Source organism: Oncorhynchus mykiss, chromosome 2 (assembly GCF_013265735.2).
Source record: "Oncorhynchus mykiss isolate Arlee chromosome 2, USDA_OmykA_1.1, whole genome shotgun sequence".
NCBI classification, from domain to species: domain Eukaryota; kingdom Metazoa; phylum Chordata; class Actinopteri; order Salmoniformes; family Salmonidae; genus Oncorhynchus; species Oncorhynchus mykiss.
In genome coordinates, this window is record NC_048566.1 from 30,015,766 (window position 1) to 30,042,550 (window position 26,785).

The following is a 26,785-nucleotide window of genomic DNA, read 5'->3' on the forward strand; positions in this document are numbered from 1 at the left end:
TTTTTTACACCTGGTTCCGCCTCAACTTTCAATCTACAGTAAACAATAAATAAAATAAACAGTTATTTCATTGTCTTAACAGATCCATACTAAAGAGAGAGATGGCACTGACTCTGTGTCCCAAAAAGTGGACTACTCTCAGAATGCAGAGAGGGACGTTATGACTTGCGGACGGAGTGTGTCATCTATCCCTCAAAGAATGCCAATAACTGAGTTTAAAAAAGTTTTAAAAACCTTTAAAAACATGCTACCCTAATCTCAAATTCTTCATCGCATGCCATACGCAAATCATTCTTGATCCATGTCATGTTCTTGTCATAATGATAATTGAAACCTTTTTTTTCCAGGAAGACGAGAAAACTGTCTGCCATGAAAGAGGCAGATCCAGGACCAGACATCACTGCCCATCTTCGGTAAACCAGCCCATACATTCATTATGGCACTGGCATTTCCATTTTTTCAGATCTGTTTCAAGTGAAGACAAATGTGAGAGTGGTCTTGTCTATACTCTCCATATAGGCTAAGTGTTGTTCCATTTGCACTGACTCTGTGACCCAAACAGTGGAACACCCACAGAAGGCAGAGGGGAATGTAATGAATCGATAACGCAGTGCGTCTACCGCCCAAGGCCAATAACTGTGAATTTAAAAAACAATTCAAATCAAATATTGCCAAAACACTACAGCCTATTGCCATATGCTAACCATTCTTGATCAATGTAACGGTCTTGTTTGCATGATTATATGGAAACCTTTTCTTTTTTCAGGACGACAAGAAAATTGTCTGCCATCAGAGAGGTCATTCCAGGACCAGACACCACTGCCCAACTTCAGTAAACACGGGCATTTTCTGATTAGCTTTTCTGCTCTGTTTTAAGTGAAGGCAGATGTGAAAGCGGTCTCGGTTAAATTTCCATATAGGCTTATAGTAGTTTCATTTTGTCTTAACAGATCCATGCAAAGGAGAGAGATGGCACAGACTCCCAAACAGTGGAACCTGCACTGACGCCTACTGACTCCCAAACAGTGGAACCTGCACTGACGCCTACTGACTCCCAAACAGTGAAACCTGCACTGACGCCTACTGACTCCCAAACAGTGGAACCTGCACTGACGCCTACTGACTCCCAAACAGTGGAACCTGTACTGACGCCTACTGACTCCCAAACAGTGAAACCTGCACTGACGCCTACTGACTCCCAAACAATGGAACCTGTACTGACGCCCACCGATTCCCAAACAGTGGAACCTGCACTGACGCCTACTGACTCCCAAACAGTGGAACCTGTACTGACGCCTACTGACTCCCAAACAGTGAAACCTGCACTGACGCCTACTGACTCCCAAACAGTGGAACCTGCACTGACGCCTACTGACTCCCAAACAGTGGAACCTGTACTGACGCCCACCGATTCCCAAACAGTGGAACCTGCACTGACGCCTACTGACTCCCAAACAGTGGAACCTGTACTGACGCCTACTGACTCCCAAACAGTGGAACCTGCACTGACGCCTACTGACTCCCAAACAGTGGAACCTGTACTGACGCCCACCGATTCCCAAACAGTGGAACCTGCACTGACGCCTACTGACTCCCAAACAGTGGAACCTGTACTGACGCCCACCGATTCCCAAACAGTGGAACCTGCACTGACGCCTACTGACTCCCAAACAGTGGAACCTGTACTGACGCCCACCGATTCCCAAACAGTGGAACCTGCACTGACGCCTACTGACTCCCAAACAGTGGAACCTGTACTGACGCCTACTGACTCCCAAACAGTGGAACCTGCACTGACGCCTACTGACTCCCAAACAGTGGAACCTGCACTGACGCCCACCGATTCCCAAACAGTGGAACCTGCACTGACTCCCAAACAGTAGAGCACCCTCAGAAGGCAGAGGGAGATCACATGAGGAAAAAACAGGACCTAAGCCTTTTTTAACAGAAATGTGACAGAATGTTCAAGAGAGAGAGGGAGTGGTTAGAGGACAAGAGGAGAGAGATCAGAAAGAGGGAGATCCTATGGAGACAGAAAACTGGAAGTAGAGGGTAGATACCTAGCCAAGATGGAGGGCATGGCTTGGCGAGTCCAGGATTTGTCCAGAGAAAGACAGAATAACAAAGGGTGGTCAATCAAAGGTGAACTTTAGTGACTAAACTCAGCAAAAAAATAAATGTCCCTTTTTCAGGATCCTGTCTTCAAAAATAATTTGTAAAAACCCAAATAACTTCACAGAACTTCATTGTAAAGGGTTTAAACACTGTTTCCCATGCATGTTCAATGAACCTTAAACAATTAATGAACATACACCTGTGGAACGGTCGTTAAGACACTAACAGCTTACAGACGGTAGGCAATTAAGGTCACAGTTATGAAAACTTAGGACACTAAAGAGGCCTTTCTACTGACTCTGAAAAACACCAAAGAAAGACGCCCAGGGTCCCTGCTCATCTGCGTGAATGTGCCTTAAGTATGCTGCAAGGAGGCATGAGGACTGCAGATGTGGCCAGGGCAATAAATTGCAATGTCCATACTGTGAGATGCCTAAGACAGCGCTACAGGGAGACAGGACGGACAGCTGATCGACCTCGCAATGGCAGACCACGTGTAACAACACCTGCACAGGATCGATACAGCCGAACATCACACCTGCGGGACAAGTACAGGATGGCAATAACAACTTCCAGAGTTACACCAGGAACGCACAAACCCTCCATCAGTGCTCAGACTGTCCGCAATAAGCTGAGAGAGGTTGGACTGAGGGCTTGAAGGCCTGTTGTAAAGCAGGTCCTCACCAGACATCACCGGCAACAACGTCACCTATGGGCACAAACCCACTGTCACTGGCCCAGACAGGACTGGCAAAAAGTGCTCTTCACTGACGAGTTGCGGTTTTGTCTCACCAGGGGTGATGGTCGGATTCGTATTTATCGTTGAAGGAATGAGCGTTACACGGAGGCCTGTACTCTGGAGTGGGATCGATTTGGAGGTGGAGGGTCCGTCATGGTCTGGGGCGGTGTGTCACAGCATCATTGGACTGAGCTTGTTGTCATTGCAGGCAATCTCAACGCTGTGCGTTACAGGGAAGACATCCTCCTCACTCAAGTGGTACCCTTCCTGCAGGCTCATCCTGACATGACCCTACAGCATGACAACGCCACCAGCCATACTGCTCATTCTGTGCGTGATTTCCTGCAAGACAGGAATGTCGGTGTTCTGCCATGGCCAGTGAAGAGCCCGGATCTCAATCCCATTGAGCACGTCTGGGACCTGTTGGATCGGAGGGTGAGGGCTAGGGCCATTCCTTTGCAGGTGCCTAGGTGGAAGAGTGCGGTAACATCTCACAGCAAGAACGGGCAAATCTGGTGCAGTCCATGAGGAGGAGATGCACTGCAGTACTTAATGCAGCTGGTGGCCACACCAGATACTGACTAACTTTTGATTTTGACCACCCCTTTGTTCAGGGACACATTATTCCATTTCTGTTAGTCACATGTCTGTGGAACTTGTTCAGTTCATGTCTCAGTTGTTGAATCTTATGTTCATACAAATATTTACATGTTAAGTTTTCTGAAAGTAAATACAGTTGACAGTGAGAGGACGTTTCTTTTTTTGCTGAGTTTCTTTCAGCACTATAATGTTGTTTCTACTGTACTATCCTTCTGTTTTGTAAACTATCATCTCTTCAACGTAACCATTTTAGAACGAATCCAGTAGTAGCAGTAGTACAACTAAACAAGAATTAGTAGCTATACTAGTATTCTGTTGTTATTGCAGTTAAACAATACTTGTTATCTATCTCAGAAAAATAATGGGCAGGTCCCCCAGGTGACAGGACAAGGCAGTGGATAAGAAAACACGGCTTGAGAGCAAGGCTGAGAGGAAAGAGCAGAAAAGAAAGGATAGGGAACAGAGAAAGGAAAGGGGAAGAGGCTGGTGATGGAGATGATGGTGCAGGGAAAGAGTACAGGGGTGATTTGGCTTGAAATAGGTCTGAGGAGGTTCTGGAAACAGTTGAAGAAAGGGGTCAGGTTCATCCTGGGAACATCCTAATAGGATGATTATGATTTATATTTTGGAATAAACTGGGCTTTTATTATAATTATTTTTGCTTGTTGTCTGGATTTAATATGAATTAGGAAACTTTACTATTACCATTATGATTGTCACTGTTACTGCAGGCATCATGGATGGAGTGAAGTATTTCAATGTCTGACAAATAATAACATCTTAAGTTATTGTCATTTGTTGAAATTGACTGAACCGGTGACTTGCAACGAGCTACAATAGATTATACATTCACCTGATATTATCTAGAGAAAATTCCTATACAGCTTAACACATAACCCAATGAACTAAATAGCTCAGCCACTGCGCAGTGTTAAGAGTGTTGGAGAGTGTGTGTGAGAAGAAGGCAGGTAGGCGGACACACCTTGTCACCACAGGCGCTAGTGAGGACGAAGGTAGAGAAGACAGGGAGCTGGTACTTGGTGTTGATGGGCCAGCTCTCCACCGTCACACCCATGGGCAGACAGAACATAGGCACAGACTCTGGCAGGGGGAACGACTCCACGTCCGCTTCAGGATACCGACTGATCAGACCTGGGAAACACACACACAGAGACAGACGGTTAATAAAAGTACCATTTTGATTAGTGACTACAGAGAGACTTTCATTTTTGGTAGATCTTTCTACTTCTAAATGTATTTAATTGTGAGAAGTAGATCAATAGGCCTCTGTTTACAATGTCACATATCGCGACGCAGCAGAATGAGTGCTGTGATACCGTCATAATGGAACAGTCTACACTCACCTGCTTCATAGACTAGGGCATTGGCTTTGGCTATAGCTCTCTTGTAGCACAGGTATAAGGCTGGACCCCACTGTGGAGCCAAAACAACAAAGCACAGTGAGAGAGAGAGGGATGGAGCGAGAAAGATAAAGAATTAAGTTAAAAAATAAATTTTAAAAACAGTAGAAAAACAGAGGGTTTCAAACCCACTATGCCAGTGTTGAGGTTCTTCTCCACCCGGCAGAAGGTGTGGGGGGCCACCTCCCCCTTACTGGGCAGCAGGAGGGAGATGTCTGTGACCCCCAGGGTGTGGAGGGCCTGGGACTCTGGGGCCCGGCGGTAAGTCAGGAAGGTGCGGTGGGTGGCGGGCCCCCCGGAGCTCAGGCTGGCTGAGCGGCTGTAGGGGGTGGTCTCGATCACATACCAGCCCTGCTTCACCACCTCTTTGCCCTCGTACAGCACCCTGGGGACCGGGGGAGGGGGCAGAGTCAGGACAATGAGTCAGTCAATGTCACTAGTTATACAGTTAACAGAAACCAATTTCTATCACTTATTCAAGGAAAGCTTTTCTTTTCATGTTTAGAAGACATCTCGCACTTTGTCCAGAATTAATGTATCATGTGACGTGCATAGCTCTTTCCATTAAAGAATCTATGGGTATGTATACAATTACATTTTGCAGTCATGCATGGCTTGGCCAGACATGCTTAATTTAATGAATATGGCGGTTCAGGGCTACATAGCAATAGCATACAATAAAACCTTCGTGGTCACACGTACATGGTTACAGCATGCAGTTTGTCGATAATTGCATAATGCAAGCTCAAAGCATTAGCTACAGAATGTGAACTCCAGTATGTGAACTCCAAGAACCATGCATAGCTTTAAATTGATGCTGTGGCTAATGTCTGACTCCAGCACACATTAGAATAGAATTATCATTTTTTTCATCACTGCTGGAGTGTCTCACCCGAGGTCGAGGATGGGTGGCTTGTCATGCCCACGGCGGTAACACAGGTACATGTGGGGGTTGTTGATGAGTCCGGTGCTCAGCTCGGCCGGGTGGCCCCCCTGGGTCTTCTCGATGCAGGTGAAGCCCTCAGGCACCTCCTCCCCCAAGCCCCGGGCGATTACCGCCAGGTCTATGACCGGCTCCACCACCCGGCCCCCTCTCTGTTGGCCCTCTTCGTCCAGTGGGGCCAAGCCCCCCGGAGCCAGCCCTGCCACCACAAAGTAGTCCACTAGCTGGGGGCATTTCTCCTCCGTCATGCCGCCTGTCTGCCAACTGCTGTGGAGAAGGAGGGAGAGGGGGAGAAAAAGAGAGCGAGAAGTAGAGGGAACCAAATTGAGATTGTGCGATCTTGCTTATGTAAACATACATCTGGCTGAGCAGTTGATGATGAATGGATTTCTTCCTTCCGACAGTCTTATAGAAACAAAACCTTATTATTCAGACTGACAATATTGGGTTGATAACAATAACAATATCACTGCATGTGGTTTCCACAGTCCCACACACACACAAATATTTATTTTTGACTCAAAGGCCTTGAGTTATTCGCATTTCATACAGTTATGACCCGTCTGAGAGGTAGTCTGAGGATCAACAATAAGCTGCTAAATTCTGCTGAGATGGGAGATCCAACCAATTACCACTCATCCTCTCCCCACCCATTAGTTGAGTTAGTTTATTTCAGTATACATGGCAACTAAAAGTTGGATTTCATATGCATTAGGAAATACAACAAGAAAACAAAACAATAAATGTGATACAGTTGGCAAATCAAGAAAGTTAAGAAGTCGTGGATGGGATCAGAATTGCACTTCGGATGGTCAGCCGAGGTCCATAGCCTCAGCAGCACAGATCGCACCTCTCCATTCCCAACTTCCTCTCTGTGCTTTGGGCTTCGTAGATAAGTCTATACCTACCCTAACCCTTTATAGATGCCAATCCTGCCATTGGCGCACAGGCTCACCATACATTTTGTGACTGTCAGAGTAGTGGACAATCTTCACTACTGCAAGCCATCTCTGCTAATGCAGTCCTATTTACTTCTGTAGTGTTGGGGCATTCAAAGCTAGCTAGCCAACATCGCTAGTAAGGTTAACCAAACCAAACATGTCAAATCTATTTAAAAGTTAATCAAAAAACTAAAAGCGATTCAGCGAATCATTAGAAACAAATAATGTGGATTCCTTCTCCAATCATTTCAGAGGGAGCATTACTGTCTAGAGAACATTTAGACAGGATGGATAGGCCTTCCTCACAGAGTGGATGAGTCGATAAGTCACTGCTAGGAAGACAGGACAGTGCAGGAAACTGAAGTCATTTTCATTATTCTTAGCAATGATTTAGGAATCCTTGTGAGTAAGTATTAGCTAGGTTGCCACTTGTTGTTAGCCAATTGAAATTTAGCTTCAGTTCATTAAAATAAATAGCTAGCCAGCTACTTAAACCTGTTGTCCAAAGATAACGTTATAAGCAGCCAGCTAGCTGTATCTGGCTAGTGAGGCTCGACCAGACCGGTGTATGTGTTGTGAAGCTAGCCATAGTAAGGATTAGGCACAAGTGGAATTTGCAGTTTGCCTTCAAAATAAAAGTATGTCATTGACAGTGATACAAATGAATACATAGTAGAATTATGCCATACTTTTATTTTGAAGGCTAGCCGCAAAGTCCACTATTGTCCGACCACCATTAATCAAATAAGAACTGTCTTATATATTAGGGTTATTTTAGATGATGACACCTAGCTATATAGTTAGCTAGCTAACTATTGCTACTGAAACATATATTGTTTTGCTACGATTTAGGGGAAGAACATTGTTTGCATCCATGAGCTAGCTAGCTTTTCTTTATGACCAGCACTGTAGGTGAGCGAGACAACTTTACCAGCATCATTGCATACGTATCGATGAATCGTTGTGACATATGAAATGATAGTGTAATAACTACGTAAAAAATGTATGTTAAATTATTATGTGACGTGCAGTCATATTAAGGTCTGCATTGGTCAACAAACCTATTTGACACGTTAAATCTTATATTTTTTTACACGCAAAGACCCAAACGCGTTCCATAGAAATCCTGGTTGAGAATGAAGCAACTGAACAACGAAATAGCACAGCAAGTAAGTGAAATAAATAGGTTTCGATTATGTTTTACTGGTAATGGGGACATACGTACATGCCACCAAAATAACTTTTTGGTCAGTGTGTGTGTGTAACCTTTATTTAACTAGGCAAGTCAGTTAAGAACAAAGTATTATTTACAATGACAGCCTACCCCGGCCAAATTGTGTCTATACAGACTAGATTCGACCCAGGGACTGTAGTGACGCCTTTTGCACTGAGATGCAGTGCCTTAAACAGCTGCATCCATGTGTGTGTGTGTTAACTATTTAACTGTACTAGAATGCTTAAAAGGCTGCTAAACATTTTTTATATCGGTTATCGATATCGTTTTTTTTGTAAGAAAAATATTGGATATTGGTAATCGGCCAAAAATGTCATATTGGTGCATCACTAGTAGAGGTCGACCGATTATGATTTTTCTACGCCGATACCGATTACTGGAGGACAAAAAAAGCTGGTGCCGATTAAATCAGCCATTTAAAATATATATATATATATATATATATATATATATATATATATATATATATATATATATATATATATATATATATATATATATATATATATATATATATATATATATATATATATATACATATACAGTGCCTTGCGAAAGTATTCGGCCCCCTTGAACTTTGCGACCTTTTGCCACATTTCAGGCTTCAAACATAAAGATATAAAACTGTATTTTTTTGTGAAAAATCAACAACAAGTGGGACACAATCATGAAGTGGAACGACATTTATTGGATATTTCAAACTTTTTTAACAAATCAAAAACTGAAAAATTGGGCGTGCAAAATTATTCAGCCCCCTTAAGTTAATACTTTGTAGCGCCACCTTTTGCTGCGATTACAGCTGTAAGTCGCTTGGGGTATGTCTCTATCAGTTTTGCACATCGAGAGACATTGACATTGACATGACATTTTTTCCCATTCCTCCTTGCAAAACAGCTCGAGCTCAGTGAGGTTGGATGGAGAGCATTTGTGAACAGCAGTTTTCAGTTCTTTCCACAGATTCTCGATTGGATTCAGGTCTGGACTTTGACTTGGCCATTCTAACACCTGGATATGTTTATTTTTGAACCATTCCATTGTAGATTTTGCTTTATGTTTTGGATCATTGTCTTGTTGGAAGACAAATCTCCGTCCCAGTCTCAGGTCTTTTGCAGACTCCATCAGGTTCTCTTCCAGAATGGTCCTGTATTTGGCTCCATCCATCTTCCCATCAATTTTAACCATCTTCCCTGTCCCTGCTGAAGAAAAGCAGGCCCAAACCATGATGCTGCCACCACCATGTTTGACAGTGGAGATGGTGTGTTCAGCTGTGTTGCTTTTACGCCAAACATAACGTTTTGCATTGTTGCCAAAAAGTTCAATTTTGGTTTCATCTGACCAGAGCACCTTCTTCCACATGTTTGGTGTGTCTCCCAGGTGGCTTGTGGCAAACTTTAAACTACACTTTTTATGGATATCTTTAAGAAATGGCTTTCTTCTTGCCACTCTTCCATAAAGGCCAGATTTGTGCAATATACGACTGATTGTTGTCCTATGGACAGAGTCTCCCACCTCAGCTGTAGATCTCTGCAGTTCATCCAGAGTGATCATGGGCCTCTTGGCTGCATCTCTGATCAGTCTTCTCCTTGTATGAGCTGAAAGTTTAGAGGGACGGCCAGGTCTTGGTAGATTTGCAGTGGTCTGATACTCCTTCCATTTCAATATTATCGCTTGCACAGTGCTCCTTGGGATGTTTAAAGCTTGGGAAATCTTTTTGTATCCAAATCCGGCTTTAAACTTCTTCACAACAGTATCTCGGACCTGCCTGGTGTGTTCCTTGTTCTTCATGATGCTCTCTGCGCTTTTAACGGACCTCTGAGACTATCACAGTGCAGGTGCATTTATACGGAGACTTGATTACACACAGGTGGATTGTATTTATCATCATTAGTCATTTAGGTCAACATTGGATCATTCAGAGATCCTCACTGAACTTCTGGAGAGAGTTTGCTGCACTGAAAGTAAAGGGGCTGAATAATTTTGCACGCCCAATTTTTCAGTTTTTGATTTGTTAAAAAAGTTTGAAATATCCAATAAATGTCGTTCCACTTCATGATTGTGTCCCACTTGTTGTTGATTCTTCACAAAAAAATACAGTTTTATATCTTTATGTTTGAAGCCTGAAATGTGGCAAAAGGTCGCAAAGTTCAAGGGGGCCGAATACTTTCGCAAGGCACTGTATATATATATATATATATATATATATATATATATATATATATATATATATATATATATATATATATATATATATATTTGTAATAATGACAATTACAACAATACTGAATGAACACTTATTTTAACTTAATATAATACATCAATAAAATATATTTAGTCTAAAAAATAATGAAACATGTTCAATTTGGTTTAAATAATGCAAAACCAAAGTGTTGGAGAAGAAAGTAAAAGTGCAATATGTGCCATGTTAAAAAGCTAATGTTGAAGTTCCTTGCTCAGAACATATGAAAGCTGGTGGTTCCTTTTAACATGAGTCTTCAATATTCCTAGGTAAGAAGTTTTAGGTTGTAGTTATTATTAGGACTATTGCTCCTTGCTGCACTCGTATAACAGGTGGTCAGCCTGCCACGGAGTCTCCTTGTGGAGTGCAATGTAATCGGCCATAATCGGTGTCCAGAAATGCCGATTACCGATTGTTATGAAAACTTGAAATCGTCCCTAATTAAATCGGCCATTCCGATTAATCGGTCGACCTCTAATCACTAGTATTTAGCACATCTAACGCGTAAGAGTACATATGCATGCCTAGAGTGTGAGAGAATTACTAAAAGGGCCTTTGAAAAGTGAGAGTAGAGGAAATCGATGGAGGTTGGGCTCCAAAGGTTGACTGGCAAACAGGAAGTGGCCACTGGCAGCCTGTTTCCTGTTATATTCCAAGAGTTCATCAGTAGCTTCCTTGTGACACTGGAGCACGGTGACACTTGTCCAGGGGGGAAATTATGACAGGCTACAGGAGGTAATAATATTCAGTGAGCTCCAAAATGACAATTTTTTGTTGTTTTGGCTCTGTACTCCAGCACTTTGGATTTGAAATTATACAACAAATACAATAACTTTAAGGTTAAAGTGCAGACTGTCAGCTTTAATTTGAGGGTATTTTCATCCATATCGGTGAACCGTTTAGAACTGTTTTTGTACATAGTTCCCCCATTTTAGGGGACCAAAAGTATTGGGACAAATTCACTTATATGTGTATTATATGAGGATTCTAGCATGACTACAGACAATCCTGAATTAATTGTGAACAACGATGAGTGAGTAAGTTAGACACACATATATAATAAACCCCCCCCATAATGCTGACCTCCCGTTATTGTAATGTTGAGAGGTTAGCACGTCTTCAGGGTATGATGTGTGCATCTCTAACTTTCTCACTCATCATTATTCACGATTCATCCAGGATTATCTGTTATAATGGTAGCATCAAAATGTCATCCAATTCATAAACAGTTCACCCGATATGTATTAAAATACCCTCAAATTAAAGAAGACAGTCTGCACTTTAACTATATATGATTTGAAATGATACAATGACTATGTGCTGGAGTACAGAGCCAAAACAATAAAAAAAATGTGTAACTGTCCCAAAAGTTTGAGCTTTTGAGTATTATTAATGTCTTATGAAAATAAATATTTCAGTGCAGTATTTGATGCAAAACAAACACACCAGTATAAAGGCCTACAATGGTACTATAATAAAAGGGTGTTGCCCTGCTGGGAGCTTGTCAAGGACACTGAACCTCGGGGTTTTTCAGAAATTGCTGATGTAGGCTAATAATTGCTGGTTCCCTTTTTCATAATACCCTACGTGCATGGTAACGTTAACTTTCTATCTCTCACACACACGCTTGCGAATGTACACACACACACACTGGAAAACCCCTTTTGAGTACTGGATTGCCCCAATGTCCAACATGTCTTAATATTAGTCACAATCCCTGCGACTGCAAGTTATTTCAATACGTGTGTCAATATAACTAAGAAATGAATTCATTAAAACTGTAAGTGGTTTGAGAGAGAGAGCGCAAAAGAGAGAGCAAGCTCTGGGACTAGAGCGCCCACATCCTGACAAGAGGCTTTTGAAGTCCCATTCGTATGAAACCCAGTGCATCATAGATATAGAATTGAATACGCCATATTTAGACAAGCAACTAGAGAGAAGTAAAGGTCTTATTCCCCAGAATTATGACATGTCTGACAGTGCACTTCAGCCTTGAAGCAGTGGACCACCACCATGATCATACGAGCTGACATCAATGTGAAGTATTAGACCATGGCCTACTACTGAAGAAGATGGGTTGTTTTAGGGCAGGGGTTCGGTCTGTCATTCTGCTAGTTCTTTCCTCCCTGACTGATAACAAGTGCGGCCGTCAAGGACTAGAGTTGTGCATCCCTGCTTGGTTGAACTAATGTCAGACTTTCTGAGTCATAACTCTTGAAAAACATCCACAGGCGTACACAGATGACATAAGATTAAAACAAGTTGAGCACATGAATTCGGGTCGCTACCCACTTCGCCATCTAGTCTGTATTGCATCTTGAACATATCAGCCAGCCTCTCCCTCTGGCTGCTTTTCCAGATATTATAATAATTGACTTATATTATTATTCAGTGAGGTGATACAATACTTGAACATCTTGGCCATGTTCTGTTATAATCTCTACCCGGCACAGCCAGAAGAGGACTGGCCAGACCTCATAGCCTGGTTCCTCTCTAGGTTTCTTCCTAGGTTTTGGCCTTTCTAGGGAGTTTTTCCTAGCCACCGTGCTTCTACACCTGCATTGCTTGCTGTTTGGGGTTTTAGGCTGGGTTTCTGTACAGCACTTTGAGATATCAGCTGATGTACAAAGGGTTATATAAATACATTTGATTTGAATACTTACAAAAACAAAGTATTGTGTGCAACATGAGAGTTCACCAAGAAATCATTGAGAAACAGTGGCTTAAACAATTTGTCAAAATAGGCTAGCTAATGCTCAGAAACAAAACTGCAAATGAAAGCCTTCCAGCCACTCACATCATACCTCAACCTCCTCAGAAACGTAGTTTCAAACAAGCAGGAAATAAAAAGAGCCACAAGATATTTAAAACAGGTCATGAGTTTGGTTCTTCTTTTAATTCACCTGCTATTATTGAGCACCAGCCGGGCTGGTATTATATTTCCAAAAGATTATAAACCTAATGCAAGCTACTGAGGAATGAGTCATTTCAATGAACATTTTCTAGGAAAGGAGAAATTTACTCTACCTTACGTAGGTTAAATCCCCATATCAGTCAAATAAAGCAGTTAGTTATAGCTCACTGTGTATGTGAATTACAGTGTAGCTTTGTCTCCAACTGATTGAGAAGAGTTATTTCTGAGCCTGTGCAGTGACAACACTCAACCCGCACCCCCACATCTCTACAGGTGTGAGCTCCTGATAAGGACACCCCAAACGGACAAGGAGAGCTCTGTTCAGGCTTGGCAGCTAGAAATCCTGCCCCTGAACTGGCAGACTGACACTCTCACTCTTCCTATACAGCAGGTTCTCAAACTCCTGACATGTTTGAGAATGTGTGAAATGATGTGTGTGAAGAGGTGCTTCACGCATCATTTCACACGTCAACATTTCTTCATAGCTTTGTCAATAACACCCTCGAAAGAACAGATCTTTACTTTGTGTTATGTAATACCTAGGGGAACATTGACAGCACAAAAGTGTGGAGATCTTTTAAAAAAAACTTCCAAATTATTTCTAATACTCACCACAGCACTCACAAAATGTATTTGAAATACAGCAGAACGTACAGTGCTAACAGATCTTTATGAACACTTGCAACTTAATGCCATACATTCTTCCTCAAAATACACTTGCCAGCTGATTTGGGGAGTTTTTCCTAGCCACCGTGCTTCTACACCTGCATTGCTTGCTGTTTGGGGTTTTAGGCTGGGTTTCTGTACAGCACTTTGTGACATCAGCTGATGTAAGAAGGGCTTCATAAATACATTTGATTGATTGAAATACATTTGATTGATTTGCCTGTCAAAACAATGCTTAAGATAAAGTTGTTAGCGATGAATGCTATCCAGAGGCAGTGCCTTTGCTCTTGTCAGAATGCTGCTGCCCATAGCTGGCCTTCAACCAGAGCCACAGCTAGTGACAGAGGAGGTATTCAGGGTCGCTCTTCCCAGTGAGATGATGCTGGAAGTCAGCGACAGGGAGAGTTGCCTGGTAGCTGGTACAGCCACGCCAACTCAGGGGCATCGCCACAATACCATTCTAAAATGGAGGCCCGGCCGCCCCACAATGCCCCTTTTGTGTGCACGGGGCAAGCACGTGATGACGTTAAGAGGGGACATACATTCACACACACGCGTACATAGCCTACACACACACACCGTGAACAGGGTGAGGCCCAGAGGGAAGTACTGTACCACAATGGTCATTTCACAAGCTCACCACAATAAATAGCATTATCCAAAGTGTTGACAGTGTGAAAAAGCCATTATCACACACTGTTTACCAAAGACCACAACTCTGACTTAACAGAGCTCCTTGGAGAAAAAAAAGTGTAGGCCTAGAAGAGCGATAGTGGAACAACACGATAGGGGACCCTTCCATTAGTGTGAAGGGTATGATGATTAAATATTGTAGGGTGGTGGGGGGACAAATCCTTCTCTGTCCAGTCAGCATGTTGTTATGAAGGTGATCTTGGCCCATTAGACCACCAAAGAGAAGGCATGACCTACACCAGTGTTTTTGGCAGTTATCAGGATTCGACAAGCTATGCTCCTCCTTCTTGGAGTCAGTGGTACTTAACTAAAACTAGCACTAGAGGGTAGACTAAAATTGGTGTTAGATCATCGGATGTACGAGTAAGTGACAACTCATGGGCCAGTGCCAGTCCAGGGGTTGAGAAACACTTAATGACACCTCTCTAGATGACACATGAGTCATGACTCGGCAAGGGGGGGGGGGGGGGGGGGGAGATTCATAAATAGCGGGCTGGGGATAGTAGACAAACTAGGTCAACAATCCAACCTAAACATGTCCTGGCTGAGACATTCTAACTGAGACACCTGAGGTACAGGTATAAGGTTGATACAGATTAGGCCTAAGCCTACCTAATAAGCTTCATGTGGATACTGTGTTTAATTTTTAATTAATCACCCTGTATTCAGCAAGTCAATAGTAAACAGCACGCACCATGTGTTGCTCAATATTTGACTCTGGGATTTTCAAAGTAGTTCTTAAAAACATTGTCTCGCTGATGTTGCAACACAGACTGGCAGAACTAAAATGATCAGGGAGCAAGAGTGTCTTCGATGTGGATAACTTCCAGAGTTGATCCTTGATAATGCTTTGATCAATCTAAATGCCATCCACAATTAAATTCAGGAAACTTGATACAGGCAACCACAGTGGGAAAGGTTAGTCATTTCGCTTACTCCAAAAAAAACAACACGACTAGGCCTACTTAGTCTCAATTCAAACAAAAGGTTTTCCTCTGTTAGTCACTATCCTCCTACTCACTTTCCTAGGCCATAACAAACTAAAAGGGGTCGAGAACAAAACCAACACAGAGAGCCTCTCAGGCTGCATAGTTCCCTGACCACGTCACAACGCAACATTGTCCAGGGTATCTGAATTCACCCTGGTAATACCTCAGGGCAAGGAAGACACACCACTCTCAAGACCACAGAAGATTCTAATAACAGTTCTGGTTGGTTCACCCAAAGTCAGAGAGCCAAACAGATTCCTAGGCCTCGGTGGCCCTAACACCAGGGTTCATGCTACCAGCGCTGTTAATTCCACTCCAGCAGCGTCCATTGAGCCACGTGGCTGGCACTGTCTCTTACTGTCAGCACTCCTGAGAAATGGTTATTTCAAATGACGCTTCTATTTAAAGCCTGCTCAGAGTCGGTTCTGCCCCTCTCTGAAGCCTCTCGCTTCAAATGGCTTCAGCAGCACTCTTCTCTCTCTGTTGCTGCTGAAGTATTAGAATTCAAATTCAAAACGTCTCCAGGTATTGGTTTGATAACTGACTTGCACTTCAACATACAGCAGCTTCCCAGAATTTCTGGAAAACTGTCTCCCGTGGGCCTCGTCAAAATGTAAAGGATTAGCCTATTGCCAAACAACATGGGAAAAGACACGAGACCTAACTGTTAAAATGAGAGAAAAAATAATGACAGACACTTGAAGGAGATTAAGATAAAGTTATAAACATCCAAGACTGCCTTCTGGGCGAGGCTGAGAGCATCATGAAAGGCTCTTCAGTCAATGCTGGCTTAAGTGTACAATATGATGCACCAAGCAACGATCTCATTATCTCGAACTTGGATACTATCCATGAAAATAAAAGTGTCCGTAATTTTTTTTAATGCTAGAACCAAGATGTATCCATCCACATTTAACAGTTGGTAGGGTACTAGACAATGTTAGAGATTTTGGTGTGGGCAATAGCCAATTACTGTGATTGTTCTACCAAATGCCCATATATATTCCTTGTTGTGGAGCACTGGGCTTTGAAGTTCGGAAAGAGAAAGAAAGGTTGAGGAAGGAGGGATGAACTACAGACTAGCAAGGGAACTGGATGTGTGTGTGTACGACAGGGGGGATAGACAAAGTGTGTGTGTGTGTATAGGTGACACACTGAAGGTTGCAAAGTCAGCTAGGGCTGACAGAAAGTAAAAGCAACAGAGGAAGACAGGATTGAAGGGATAGATGACAGGGAAGAGGCAGAGAGAATGATAGACAGAAAGAGAAAAGGAGAGGAGAGAAAGGAAGTGTAGAGCGAGGTTTATTTTGAGCAGTTGCCAGGTTTGATTTAGCCAGCACAAGTGGGATGATCATTACATTGCAGTGGACAAATATATTCCTTGACCTTGAACGAGGTGGACTATAAAATGTGGCTATAACTGATATTCATGCATTTCTCTACTAAAACTTTACATAATTTCTCCTCTGTGTTGCATAATGCAGCATACAGTAGGCCTACATTACACACGGTATGAGGCTTAAGTGATGCTCTGTTTTAAGAACAGTAATTTACACTGCGTTAGCCATAGCTAGTGAGGAAAAGATACAGAATGCAAGTGAAAAGAGGAGACATCCATCACAGATGGATACATAATCTTGACACTGGCCATTTACCAATGGGGCTCTAGGCTATAGAGCTGTTCTCAAAACGAATCAGTGTATGTGAGTGCAGACAACCCAACAGTAGCAATACGAGGCTAAGCATTGTGAACAGTGTATAATGCGGCTGTTACAGCAGTACAAAGGACAGATTCTTGGACAGGTGACAGACTGGCTGACTGTTACTAAGCCTGTTTCTACAACAGCATCAGGTTTGCTTTTAGGAGTAACCCGTTTAGAGAGGCTGACAACGATACACAGATTTAGGCTGACAGAGGGGTTACATGAGTTTCAATGGCCTCCCAACCTGACTTCATTGTGGAGTGAGGAATAACAAAAGTCTGTTTGCTTTCCATCTGCATTATCAGTGATCACAGTGCACCTGGGCTCCACCAGGAAAAGTAGACCCAACCTGCATCATCCCACAAATCTATTCACATCACATTCTCCCAACACTACACCCACTTCCTAATCCGATATTCACTAGTTGGATGACGTGCCACTTCCTCAGATTGCCAGCTGCCTAAGCACTTTCAACCCATGAATGTAAGACCTCATTCCTCTTCTCTTATGATGACGGGGGAGGGCCATACACATCTGGGAAGGACTCTCTAGCCTTTCCTCAGAATCAAATTGTATTTGTCACATTACGGTGAAATGCATACGGTACTTACAAGCCCTTAACCAACAATGCAGTTCAAGAAATAAAGTTAAAATATTTACAAAATAAAGTAAAAATAAATAAAAACAATCAAAAAGTAACAAGAAATGTACATAATAATGGGGCTATATAAAGGGGGTACTGGTACCGAGTCAATGACTGTGGGTACAGGTTACTCAAAGTCATTTGTAAAGTGACTATGAATAGTTAATAAACAGAGAGTAGCAGCAGTGTAAAAACAAAGTGTAGACAGTCTGGGTGGCCATTTGATTAGTTCTTCAGCAGTCTTATGGCTTGGGGGTAGGAGCTGTTAAGGAGCCTTTTGGTCCAAGACTTGGCGCTCTGGTACCGCTTGCCATGCAGTAGCAGAGAGAACAGTCTATGATTTGGGTGACTGTAGTCTGACAATTTTTTGGGCCTTCCTCTGACATGTCTAGTATACAGGTCCTGGGTGGCAAGCAGTTGCCATACTAGAAGGTGATGCAACCGGTCAGGATGCTCTCGATGGTGCAGCTGTAAAATCTTTTGAGGATCTGAGGACCCATGCCAAATCTTTTCAGTCTCCTGAGGGGGAAAAGGTGTTGGTGTTCCCTCTTCACAACCGTCTTGGTGTGTTTGGACCATGATAGTTTGTTGGTGATGTGGATACTAAGGAACCTGAAGCTCTCTACCCGCTCCACTCCATTCCAGTCGATGTGAATGGGGGCGTGTTCGGCCCTCGTATTCCTATAGTCCAGAATCAGCTCCTTTGTCTTGTTCACATTGAGAGAGAGGTTGTTGTCCTGTTACCAAACTGCCAGGTGTCTGACCTCCTCCATATAGGCTGTCAGGCCAACCACTATGTCGTCAGCAAACTTAATGGTGGTGTTTGAATCATGCTTGGCCATGCAGTCGTGGGTGAACAGGGAGTACAGGAGGAGACTAAGCACGCAACCCTGAGGGGCCCCAGTGTTGAGGATCAGCGTGGCAGATGTGGTGTAACCTACACTTACCACCTGTGGGCAGCCAGTTCAGGATCCAGGAGGGAGGTGTTTAATCCCAGGGTCCTTAGCTTAGTGATGAGCTTTGAGGGCACTATGGTGTTGAACTCTGAGCTGTAATCAATGAACAGCATTCTCACATAGGTGTTCCTTTTGTCCAGGTGGGAAAGGGCAGTGTGGAGTGCAATTGAGATTGTCATCTGTGGATCTGTTGGGGCGGTATGCAAATTCGAGTGGGTCTAGGGACTCCGACATGATGGTGTGGATGTGAGCCATGACCAACCTTTCAAAGCACTTCATGGCTACTGACGTGAGTGCTACGGGGCGGCAATCATTTAGGGAGGTTAATTTGCTTTCTTGGGCACAGGGACTATGGTGGTCTGTTTGAAACATGTAGGTATTACAGACTTGGTCAGGGGAGGTTGAAAATGTCAGTGAAGACAGTTGGCAGTTGGTCCGTGCATGCTCAGAGTACACGGCCTGGTAATCCGTCTGACCCTGCGGCCTTGTGAATGTTGGCATGTTTAAAGATCTTGCTCACATCGGCTACAGCGAGTGTGATCACACAGTCGTCTGGAACATCTGGTGCTCTCATGCATGCTTCAGTGTTGCTTGCCTCGAAGCAAGCATAAAAGGCATTTAGCTCATCCGGTAGGCTCGCGTCACTGGGCAGCTCGCAGCTGGGTTTCCCTTTGCAGTCCGTAATAGTTTTCAAGCCCTGTCACATCCGATGAGCGTCAGAGCCCGTGTAGTAGGATTCAATCTTTGTCCTGTATTGATGCTTTACCTGTTTGATGGTTCCTCTGGGGTCATACCGGGATTTCTTATAAGCATCCGGATTATTGTCCTGCTCATTGAAAGTGGCAGCTCTAGCCTTTAGCTCGGTGCGGATGTTGCCTGTAATCCATGGCTTCTGTTTGGGAAATATAAGTACGGTCACTGTATGGACGCCGTCATCGAGGCACTTATTGATGAAGCCGGTGACTGAGGTGGTATACTCAATGCTATTGGATGAATCCCAGAAGATATTCCAATCTGTACAAGCAAAACAGTCCTGTAGCGTAGCATCCGCGACATCGGACCACTTCCAGGTTGAGTGAGTAACTGGTACTTCCTGCTTTAATTTGAGCTTGAAAGCAGGAATCAGGAGGATATAATTATGGTCCGATTTTACAAACGGAGGGCGAGGGAGAATCTGTGCGACACTGGGTCATAAAGCAAAGGTCAGTGGTTTGATAAAGTTGAGATTAAATGGTATATAACTGCTGGCTGGCACGATGACATCATACTGACACCCTCCCTGTATTAGCCAACTGAACATGTCTCAAGACAAACCCTGGTTCCTCCTTCTAAACATTCCATTTCCATTTCATTGTTATGACATTCAACATGGACCATTATATTTTGCATTAACTTACAGGCTTATGTAAATGTAGCACTAGTGTGAAAGGTTAAGCAGAAACATACACAATCCCTCATGCACAAAGCATAGCCTACCTCTGCAAAGAGATATGATGTGAAAAGGGAACTGGGAATCCTGGAGATAGCATTCCACCTTTAGTGTTTACACTGAGGAGATAGTCTGAGTGAGGCAGACGGTTGGGAGACTAGACATGATTTCAGATAAACATTCTTTACGGAAGGCTCTAACACTACTGATCAGACTATACCTTGAGCATTCGGCTTCTATTGAGAAATCACAATTCAAAGTAAATAGCAACCTTCAATTCTGGAATTTGAGTTTCTTGACTGAATTTAAATGTAATTGACTCCCAACCCTAGTGCTCAGAGAGTTATAAACACTGACAATGTGTTGCTTTGAGGTTCCTTTCTTCAAGAAACGTTCCCCAGCTGTAGCAAACCCCTAACAAGAGGTGACAGGTCCCAAGTGTGATCGCAATCTCAGGTATCATGCAGACAGACTACTGTCTACTGACATGAGGAAGAGGCGGCTGTGAAAGAACACTGGATAGCCATAGAGAGGCATAGTTAGCAAAAGCTGATAAGCAAGCCTAAATGAGGACAAAGTACCCTCTGGAAACTATGTCCCAAATTCAACTACAAGGCTACATTGAGTGCTTTAGATGCATGAGGGGCTTTGAGAAAGCCTCTATGCCTTTATGGGTTGTGACGATAAGTGGAAACAGTCAGTGGACTTTTAGTTGTGCATGGCTAACCTAACTAGTCACTAATTTTCCACTAGTGTAAGTGGTGAGGATATGGAACAATCAACAATGCAAGCCTCCGTTGTCTATGCAGAGGAGTAGTTAAGTAGGACTGCCAGCAGCGAATAGCAGTTGTAATATTATATTACTCATTTCATGTCAGGTGTAGGCTCAGTTCCTCTACTTAGAACAGCTTCTCTTCATTTTAGAAATTAGTGTAAAGAAATTAATAATCTAAACCATCTGTCCAAACCTGTACCCACAACATCTACAGATACATCTAGACTAACTGTGCTATTTTTGTATTTAACCAGGTAGGCCAGTTGGGAACAATTTCTCATTCAAGCAAAGCAGAGCGACAAAAACAACAGAGTTACACATAAACAAACATACAGTCAATAAAAATAGAAAAATCTATGTACAGTGTGTGCAAATGTAGAAGAGTAGGGAGGAAAGGCAATAAATAAGCCATAGAGACAAAATAATTACAATTTAGCATTAACACTGGAGTGATAGATGTGCAGATGATGTGCAAGTAGAGTTACTGGGGTGCAAAAGAGCAAGAAAATAAATAACAATATGGGGATGAGGTAGTTGAGTGTGCTATTTACAGATTGGCTGTGTACAGGTACAGTGATCGGTAAGCTGCTCTGACAGCTGATGCTTAAAGTTAGAGAGGGAGATATAAGTCGCCAGTTTCAGTGATTTTTGCAATTCGTTCCAGTCATTGGCAGCAGAGAACTGGAAGGAAAGGCGGCCAAAGTAAGTGTTGGCTTTGGGGGTAACCAGTGCAATATACCTGCTGGAGCACGTTCTACGGGTGGGCGTTGCTATGGTGACCAGTGAGCTGAAATAAGGCGGGGCTTTACCTAGCAAAGACTTAGAGATGACCTGGAGCCAGTGGGTTTGGCGACAGATATGTAGTAAGGGCCAGCCAACGAGAGCATAGCAGTGGTGGGTAGTATATGGGGCTTTGGTGATAAAACGGATGGCACTGTGATAGACTACATCCAGTTTGCTGCATAGAGTGTTGGAGGCTATTTTGTAAATTACATCGCCGAAGTCAAGGATCGGTAGGATAGTCAGTTTAACGAGGGTATGTTAGGCTGAATGAGTGCTTCTCTGTGCGAGCTCAGTACACCACAACAAAGTAGGCCCACAAACCTACAGCTTATTTTCCCCTACATGAAAATCTAGGTGTGTCAAGTTAAAATCATATTTATTATATTTTGTCTGGAATTGAGTCATCTGTAAGGAATGAATGGGCAAGAATACATGCTGAGTATTACTGACAGCATGTCGATGTTAAGCTCAATTGACATGTGCAAATTGTTATTTTAACAACAGGGGTTTGTAACACAGCAATGTTTAAACATCAGGAACAGATAGCGAGGCCATGTCATGAGACCAACACTATACAAAACATTCCATGACATAGACTGACCTGGTGAATCCAGGTGAAAGCTATGATTCCTTGTTGATGTCACTTGTTAAACCCACTTCAATCAGTGTAGATGAAGGGGAGGAGACAGTTTAATAAAGAAGGATTTTTAAGCCTTGAGACATGGATTGTGTATGTGTGCCATTCAGACGGTGAATGGGCAAGACAAAATATTTAAGTGCCTTTGAACAGGATATGGTAGTAGGTGCCAGGTGCAACGTTTGTGTCAAGAACTGCAACGATGCTGGGTTTTTCACACTCAACAGTTCCTGTGTGTATCAAGAATGGTTCTCCACCCAAAGGACATCCAGCCAACATGACACAACTGTGGGACGCAGTTCCTGTGGAACGCTTGACACCTTGTAGAGTCTATGACGAATTGAGGCTGTCCTGAGGGCAAAAGCAGGGGGTTGCAACTCAATATTAGGAAGATGTTCAGGCTGTTGTAGAAGATAACATCGCATGAGCATTCCAAAAGTCATGTTTATGTGTTTAGCCTACAATTCTCCCTGCCAACAGATATTTGACCCTAAATATCACCTATGAGCTTTAAACAGCTCTATTATTATTCAATATCAGCACAAAAATTGCTACTGGCAAATCATTTTATTCCATATGCTGAAACATGAAACATTTGTTTGAAACATTGTAAATGGGGAAGAATATCCAAACAACCGTATTGATAAGATAAATCAAATCAATGACAGATGTGAGGCAAGATGCATGACGCTGTCAAAATAGTAACGTTGCGCATTGAGAGTAGAGGTCGACCGATTAATCGGAATGGCCGTTTAATTAGGGCCGATTTCATGTTTTCCTAACAATCGGAAATCGGTGTTTTTGTGCGACGATTTTAAAAAATATATATTTTTTATACCTTTATTTAACTAGGCAAGTCAGTTAAGAACACATTCTTATTTTCAATGACGGCCTAGGAACGGTGGGTTAACTGCCTTGTTCAGGGGCAGAACGACAGATTTTCACCTTGTCAGCTCGGGGGATTCAATCTTGCAACCTTACAGTTAACTAGTCCAACGCTCTAACCACCTGCCTCTCATTGCACTCGAGGAGCCTGCCTGTTACTCGAATGCAGTAGAAGCAAAGGTAAGTTGCTAGCTAGCCTTAAACTTATCTTGTAAAAAACAAACAATCAATCATAATCACTAGTTATAACTACACATGGTTGATGATATTACTCGTTTATCTAGCATGTCCTGCATTGCATATAATCGATGCAACGTTGGGGGATGATTTAACAAAAGCGCATTCGCGAAAAAAGCACAATCGTTGGACGACTGTTGAACGACCATAAACACCAATGCCTTTCTTAAAATCAAAACACAGAAGTATATATATTTAAACCTGCATATTTAGCTAAAATAAATCCTGGCATAGCACACACCCCCGCAAGGATAGCTCAGAGATTCTGGTCCGGGCAAGGAAGCTTTATTTATATAGTTATTTGAGATTCAAATTTACATTTTGGGGGGGATCATAATATTTATTCATCCTTTATTTAACTAGGCAAGTCAGTTAAGAACAAATTCTTATTTACAATGACAAGTCTACCCCGGCCAAACCAGGACGATGCTGGGCCAATTGTGCACCGCACTATGGGACTCCCAATCACAGCTGGATGTGACGCAGCCTGGATTCGAACCAGGTACTGTAGTGACGTCTCTTGCACTGAGATGCAGTGCCTTAGACCGTTGCGCCACCTGGGAAAAGATTTGTTTCAAAATACTGTCATTATTACTAATTTCCATGTCGGCTCTATGCCTAGAAATGCCCTTGTCTGGTGCAAAGGATTCCAATTTCAAACAGTCCAAAAAGTGTTAAACAATATATAACTGTGGAAAAACAAAATTGATACGGTCTGTGTATACCACTTGAAATGACGAAAAACGTACTATTCAACTCGTAAAAAACTCCAGATTTGTGTCTAATGTCAACTCCATCAGAACGCTGAAAGACCAGACAGAATGGGTGTTTTTAATAGGGTATTTTCAAATGAATAATTTTCTATATTTTACAAATATATTTCTTTTTTTTGAGACACAAATATGCCTGTCTTGAATGTCTGTTGTCCACTCCGTCAATATTTGAAGTCCATTTTTTTCTGGTCAATATTCTGAATAAATATTCCTCGGACCTTGAGGGGCCCACGAAACTACGCTACACGATTTGTTAATCCCATATCGTTGTGGAAAATTAAGCATTTGCAGGATGTAGGTATGCTTAATACTCAAGCAGAAACACGATAAATGCACAATGCATTTTCTAAATCCACAAAGTACCATGAATGGACAACACAGTATATGAGATGGCAAATGCAGAGAAATGCGTTCCATTGCAAAACATGATGCACGCGCAGTACAACGTCAAATATCCTTGATCAATGTCCGCGCTGGCAACATATTTTAACATTTTGGACTAGGGGCAGGGAGAACCAGGCGATGTAGTATTACTACCAACCTTTAATTGCTTTAAAATCGGTTGTACCATATACATTTTGGTCAGTGCTTGGTACCACTCACTGGATCACGACACGGGCCAGCATGAGAAATAGCCTAACATTACACATACCACACTACTGTTTTATCGCTTCGCACATTAGCCGGTTAGCGCAGCACTACGGCCACAGATACTTTGGTATTTTGGCTAACAACTATTACTGTGGGTTTCGAATAAAAAAAACTCGAGGGGGGGTTTGAGTTGTCACCATACCTGAATTGTGTGACATTAACCCAGAGCAGAGACAAGCATTAGCTAGCTGACGTTACTTAGCTTCCTAGCTAGCTAACAAACAAAATATTGTGGGGACACTAACGCTACTACCACTATTTAAATAGCAATATAATTTACCTTGTAATCCTTGCTGGCAGTTCCGATTGCTCACTTTGGATATCATCCTGTTTAGGATATATTTAGACATTTAGCGTCCATGTTTGCGGTCGTGTGTACCATAGAGTCGGTTTCTAACTAGAGCCAGTGCAGATGTCTCTCGTATCAGTCCGCTTCTTGCTGGCTGTGAGGTTAGCTGCAAACAGCTCCTTCGGTCGAGATGGGAAACTAAAACACTGTCTTACTTCCAGTGCTACAGACTGAAAGAGCTCTCAGAACATTGCGCCTTGGTAGTGCGCTTCTATTTTACTAATACATACAAACTAGTCATTAATTTGTTCAACACCCTGCCGTCTATTGTTGTGCATTTAAAAGCACGTTTGCTGTGGCAATATTCATTATAAAACGAAAGGAAATTGCGAGGGTAAAAACAATTGGTGGACACCCCCGCGTGCATGCAGCTGTTGGGTTTTGTTTACAGCTGCCACTCTACTGGAGACCAGTGAATCTGTTATGACAACGCGGATAATAATACAATATAAAACCAGCCTTTGACAGGATTTTTTATTTTTTGTAAAATAATGTTAAGGTACAAATTTTCTTGTTAGGTTTAAGATGCACAGTGGTTTAGGAACAGTATTTACAACATACATGGGTTCCCTGGATATTACAAATTAAAAATGTAAAATAAACATTTAAATGTATTCCTCTGAAAACGCAAAATACATATGGTTTTGACCCTAAACATAAAGCAAAAATGTTTTTATTACAACCGTAAAATACACTGAACAATAACAGCAATTAACATGGCCATCTGACTGATCCCTATCACACATAACTTCACTGTTCAACAGCAACCCCTACTGGCAATGTTATTGCCGTGCATGGTCTTCAACTACAATGTTATTGCATAAGACAGATGCTGAGAGATCTATGAAGTTGTGAGCACAGAGCCTCCATGTAGTCCTAAAAATCGGAAATGAAACCTCAGGTTCCGTTCAGCCGTTCCTATAGTGGAAATTAATGAGGTTTGGGGCTAAACGCCGCAAATAAGGTCAGAGGTTAAATAACACATCCTTTGATGATTTTATATGCTTTGTTCGATGAGATATGTGTCTGTTAACATGACCTTTATGAATTATGAACCCTTTATGTGCTTATTTTGATTACATAAATGCTTCAAAATTCACAAAAATGTAACTTTAGGTGATGAAGATGATCTCATTGAACAAAACATAAGATCACACAGGCCTTGTTTTTTGTATTTATCAAAACAAACCCCAAAATAATTTCTCCATAGGCTTTGGCCAACAAGCCATGGTGGAGTAAGCCTAGCTCCATTAGTGCCTACAAAAAGATCACATTACTATTGCTCTCTATAGGCATGACAGCTGAAACATCAAATTGCAGCTGTGAAGAATTGCCAAGACGTTAGACAAATTCACTTGGTATAACTAACTGAGTGGCGCAGCGGTCTACGGCACTGCATCACAGTGCTAGAGGCGTCACTACAGACCCTGGTTCGATTCCAGGCTGTATCATAACCGGCAGTGATGGGGAGTC

The 26,785-nt window shown here is 42.5% G+C and overlaps 1 protein-coding gene across 4 annotated transcripts in view; it reads right to left on the bottom strand.

Moving 5' to 3' along the window:
- Positions 1-25,729, bottom strand: part of LOC110486409 (DENN domain-containing protein 4B) — a 45,578-nt gene extending 19,849 nt beyond the window's left edge. The window contains exons 1-5 of one of the 4 annotated variants that reach the window (XM_021558025.2): positions 25,244-25,729; positions 5,768-6,085; positions 5,008-5,260; positions 4,819-4,888; positions 4,437-4,606 (exon numbers count right to left, since the gene is read on the bottom strand). In XM_021558025.2, the coding sequence (XP_021413700.2) occupies positions 4,437-4,606; positions 4,819-4,888; positions 5,008-5,260; positions 5,768-6,066 (792 nt within the window). In that variant the 5' untranslated portion in view covers positions 6,067-6,085; positions 25,244-25,729. The remainder of the gene's footprint in view (positions 1-4,436; positions 4,607-4,818; positions 4,889-5,007; positions 5,261-5,767; positions 6,086-25,243) is intronic. The other 3 variants (XM_021558010.2, XM_021558001.2, XM_021558018.2) reach the window with 3 other exon arrangements.
- Positions 25,730-26,785: the final 1,056 nt, after the last annotated feature.